Genomic DNA, 5,054 nt, shown 5'->3' on the forward strand with positions numbered 1-5,054 from the left:
TATAATGTCATGCCTTTTGGACTAAAAAATGTAGGATCTACCTATCAGAGGCTGGTAAACATGATGTTTAAAGAGCAAATGGCCAAACTATGGAAGTATACATAGACAATATGGTCGTCAAATTGAAGCAGGCTTCACAGCACCACCAGCATCTGGCAGAAACTTTCAATACCCTCAGAAAATATCAAATGAAGCTGAATACGACAAAGTGTACCTTTGGAGTATCCAGTGGAAAATTTTCTGGGGTATATGGTGACCCAGAGGGGAATAGAGGCCAGGACCGAACAAATCAAAGCAATTCTGCAGCTGGAGTCACCACAGAAACCGAAAGACGTCCAGCGTCTGACTGGAAGAGTGGCAGCCCTAAACAGATTCATATCAAGATCCTCGGACAGATGCAAGCTGTTTTATGATGTACTTAGAAAGAACCAAAGATTCGAGTGGACGGAGGAACACAAGAAAGCCTTTCAGGAGCTGAAACGTTATCTCAGCACCCCACCACTCCTGACAAAGCCAGAACCAGGAGAGCCACTATTCCCGTGCACATCGATCATAGAAGCGTGATCGATCGGTGCAAGTACTAGTACGAGAGCGAGAAAGGATCACAAAGACCCAAGTATATTACATCGTAAGTCTGCTTCCAAGAGACCGGTACACGTCACTAGAAAAACTTGTCCTTGCACTAGTTACTGCATCCCATAAATTGCGTCCCTACTTCGAGTCTCATACAATTTTTGTGATAACTAATTATCCTCTTAAGACCATCATGAGAAAACCAGAATTTTCAGGGAGGATGGCTAAATGGTCCGTGCACCTGAGCGGTTACGATTTGAAGTTTGAACCTCGTACGGCTATAAAGTCTCAGGCTCTGGCAGACTTTGTGTCTGACTTCTGTCCAGCTCTCCAGACCCAAGCAGAACAGGACATTCTGAGTCTGGAAGAAGATAAAGGGGAATAAGTATGGGAGGTACATGTGGACGGAGCCTCCAATGCCAAAGGAGTAGGAGTAGGACTGGTTCTCAAGTCACCCCAGGGAGATCTCATAGTCCAGGCTGTACGATGTGAATTCAAGGCCACAAACAACGAAGCAGAATATGAAGCACTGATCCTGGGTCTGAAGCTGGCTCTGGATCTGAAAATCAGACACCTCCAGGTTTGCAGTGATTCTAAGTTTATAGTTAACCATGTTAATGATTGCTATGAGTTTAGGGACCCTAGGATGATGGCATACCTAGATGTAGCAAAGGAGCTGAAAACCAGATTTGTCACGTTCAACATCAAGCAAATCCCCAGGGACCAGAATGCAGAAGCAGACGCACTAGCCACCCTGGGGGTAACCTTCAAAGCAGGAACCATCTCCAAGATACCAATTGTCCACGTGCTGGAACCAGCAACACTAAAATCTCAGCAGGAAGCAGAAATGGTGTGCAGCACCAGCAGTGAAGAAAATACTCTAGACTGGAGGAAACCATACCTGGACTGGCTGCAGAATGATATCCTGCCAGCAGGTAAAAAGGAGGTAAGGAGCTTCAGAATGAGAGCATCCAGATTCATACTAATTGATGGTGTTATGTTCAGGAAATCCCTCGTTGGACCCTACCTCAAATGCCTGGATCGGGAAGAGTCTCAGGCTATTTTGCACGCTCTCCACAGTGGAGAATGTGGAAGCCATGCAGGGGGCAGGAGCCTGTGCAACAAGGCACTGAGGCAGGGATACTTTTGGCCCACAATGCGCAAAGACGCCATGAAATTCGCAAAAAGATGTGACTCTTTTCAGAGGCACGCCCACGTTAGCCACCAGCTAGCAGAGCCTCTGCACCATGTTATCTCACCATGGCCCTTCATGAAGTGGGGAATAGACATCGTGGGACCATTACCCAGAGTACCAGGAAACAAAGTCTATATGCTCGCCATGACGGACTACTTCTCCAAATGCATAGAAGCAGAATCATCCTCCCAGGTTACATAAACCCAGGTGATATCTTTCATTAAACGCAATATCATATGCAGGTTTGGCATTCCATCTGAGATTATATGTGATAATGGGTCCTAATTCATTGGAAATAAGACCGAAGCTATTTGTGCTAGGTGGAATATCTCGTTGCAGAAATCTACTCCTAGGAACCCCCAGTCCAACGGACAAGCTGAATCCAGCAATAAGATTATCGTCGAAAACTTGAAAAAGAAGCTGGAGGAGATTGGGGGCAAATGGGCAGAAGCGCTACCTCTGGTTCTCTGGGCTGACAGAACCACACCCAAGGTTGCAACGGGACAAACTCCCTTCAGCCCGGTGTTCGGAGCAGAAGTAGTCATTCCATCCGAAGTTAGGGTCCCAACGCACAGATATGGATGCATAACAGAAGATCGGAATCAGGTAGAAATGGCAAGCAGTCTGGACACGATAGATGAACTCAGAACCAGCGCCCAGATCAGGATGACTTCCTACCGACATACTGTGGCTAGAAGCTATAACAAAAATGTAAAAATAAGAACCCTTCAGGTAGGAGATCTGGTCCTGAGGAAAGTCTTCCAGAATACCAAGAACCAGCAAGCAGGAAAATTCGCCTACAACTGGGAGGGGCCATACCAAGTAGAAACCACAATTGGAAATAGAGCTTACTGACTCATGACTATGGAAGGACAAATGGTTCCCAGATCCTGGAATATCACCCACTTGAAAAAATATTTCATTTAAGTCACCAACATGGTCAGCAACTGGGTACTCAGCCTACCAGATACAGCTCAGCCAGGTTCTAGATATTGCTTTAAATATTTCTCTGGCTCTGAATATTCTTCTAGTTCTGAAAAATTATTTCTGAGTTTAATATTTTATGGTTCTAAACACTTTACACAAATTTTGAATTTGAATATCTTTTTGAACATTCCAAATTGAACATTTCCTAGTTCTGAAATTTTTCTAACATATTAGATCCTAACATTTTCTGGTTCTGAAATAACTCTACATGCATTTTAATTAATATTATAAAATTCTTAAGTTATAAAACCACTTTGAATGTTTTAAAATTCCTTTCTATTTCTTTCAAATAAATGGCCAAGTGAATAAAATGCAAACTAATCTGGCAGAGTCTGTATTCACTACAGAAGGCGTGTGTCCGTGGCTAAGCACGTACAACCGGGACAACCAGCCTCCCGCGATGCATTAGCACCCACGCAAGCCTGGCTCCTTTGTACGAGTGGGCATACTAGACCCCTTAGCCAGCAATCAAACAACGATGGCCAAACAAACGACGTGCATGCACAAATCAAAGCACCAGAAACGGTACGACACAAAGATATATCTAGCAGAAAAACACTTAAGTTCAAAAGCAAAATATGTCTGGCACCAGAACCAGACCAAAATACATCAGACTGTTCGAAATTAAAATGTTACACCCTGCAGGGCCAAAAACTAACTAGGCATGATAAAAGTTTTTCAGGCGCAGAAAAAGCTAGTCTATATCAACATGATCCACAGCCTCAGCAGCAACTGCCTGAGTGTCAGGAGCAGGAGATGTCACCTCTTCCTCAGCACCTGGATCATCAGCAGAAGCAGCGCCAGCTCCTACCAGGCCAGCTAGCAGATCCAGGTTCAGGCCATTAGGAAAATCAGCAGCAAGCCTTTCCTCTTCAGCTTCCAAGTCCCAAGTTGAATGCTCTCCACTTTGGAACACCTTTATGCACTTAATCTTCGTCTCTAGAGCAGCATAAGAAAGAGCATTCACTAAAGTCTCCCCGAGCTTGGTATTCTTCTCCTTGAGCTCCTGCACCTCAGAAGCCTTCTCATCCAGAATCTGAGAAACACGAGCCTCCGCATCAGAAGCACGCTTCTCAGCATCAGAAGCAGGTTTTTCAGCATCGAAAGCACGTTTCTCAGCATCAGCTGCAGACTTTCTGGTCTCAGCAGCACGTTCCTTAGCGTCAACAGCATTCTTCTCAGCACCAGAAATCCGTCCTTCAGCATCAAGAAAGATTACTCTGTAATATATGCTTCTGAGCAGCCTCCTCCAGCAGCAGACTCTGGGACTTGTCTAAATCAGCCTGGATTTTAAGTCTGCCCTCCTCAGCTGCTTTCATCTGCTTCTGAAAATCAGCATTCTCTGCTTCCAGGAGAGGTACCTTCTCCCGCAGGAATAGAGCCATCTGGAAGGACCGTCAAACCAGAGTAAAGTGTAAAAAAAAAAAAAGCTTGAAGCAGTTAGTATCTATTCACCTCAAAGGAATGCTCAGCTGTACGATCCACCAAATCATGCAAAGCTCTGCTCCCCAACGCAGACCTGGGGGCAGGAAACAACAGCTGGTTCATTAAGCCCAGGTTGCGCGCAGATTTGGCCTTGCCAAAGTCGTCTGGAAATGTAAAGGCAACAACCCCAGTAGCAGGAGCAGATTTGGAAGTAGGAATAGCCCCAGACGCAGGAGTAGCTCCCGAAGCAGAAGCAGCTCCAGATGCAGGAATAGCTCTAGAAGCAGGGACTGAGACATCTGCAGATTCAGTAGCAGAGACAGGGCCGGAAGTAGGGGCAGGTCTGGGAACAGGAGGATCCCCAGAAGCAGACAACCCATGCCCAGGAATTGGAGGCCTCACGGCTAGAGGAGTGGCTTCGATGGGAGTCTGCTCCTTAGCCTGACCAGCAGCAGCAGATCTTCTCTTAGCACGAGGTCCGGAACCAGGGGCAGGGACGGATTTTCTTTTCTCAGCAGGCTTAGGAGCAACCTCAACACGTTTCTTTCCCCTCAGAGCCAGGACGTCATCCAGCGAAATTTTGGATTTTGCGGAACCTGAAGGCAGAGATAATCAGATCAGAACCAGAAAGGTATTGTATGACCAGAACCAGAAAAAGGGACAAAGTAGCATACCAGTCGACATTGATTCACGTACTTACACCTCTCCTCCTTCTTCTTCGAGTTCTTCTTCCTTCGAAGCAGATATAGAATCCTGAACCAGATTAGTAAAAGTCCTGCGTTCCTCCGGAGGCCCGAAAAGTTTGGTCAAAGATGCAACCTCCTCGGAAGATGGAATCAGATGATGCAAACCTACGCAAGAAGCCAAGTAAGGA

The 5,054-nt window shown here is 45.9% G+C and overlaps 1 protein-coding gene across 1 annotated transcript; it reads left to right on the forward strand.

Annotated features, from left to right (window-relative positions):
* Positions 1-766: 766 nt before the first annotated feature.
* LOC141641647 (uncharacterized) lies at positions 767-2,053 on the forward strand. Its single transcript, XM_074450302.1, has 3 exons — positions 767-932; positions 999-1,689; positions 2,011-2,053. The coding sequence occupies exons 1-3, from the start codon at positions 767-769 to the stop codon at positions 2,051-2,053; spliced, it is 900 nt and encodes a 299-aa protein (XP_074306403.1).
* The last annotated feature ends 3,001 nt before the right edge of the window (positions 2,054-5,054 follow it).

Source organism: Silene latifolia, chromosome 2 (genome assembly GCF_048544455.1).
Source record: "Silene latifolia isolate original U9 population chromosome 2, ASM4854445v1, whole genome shotgun sequence".
In the NCBI taxonomy this organism is placed as follows: domain Eukaryota; kingdom Viridiplantae; phylum Streptophyta; class Magnoliopsida; order Caryophyllales; family Caryophyllaceae; genus Silene; species Silene latifolia.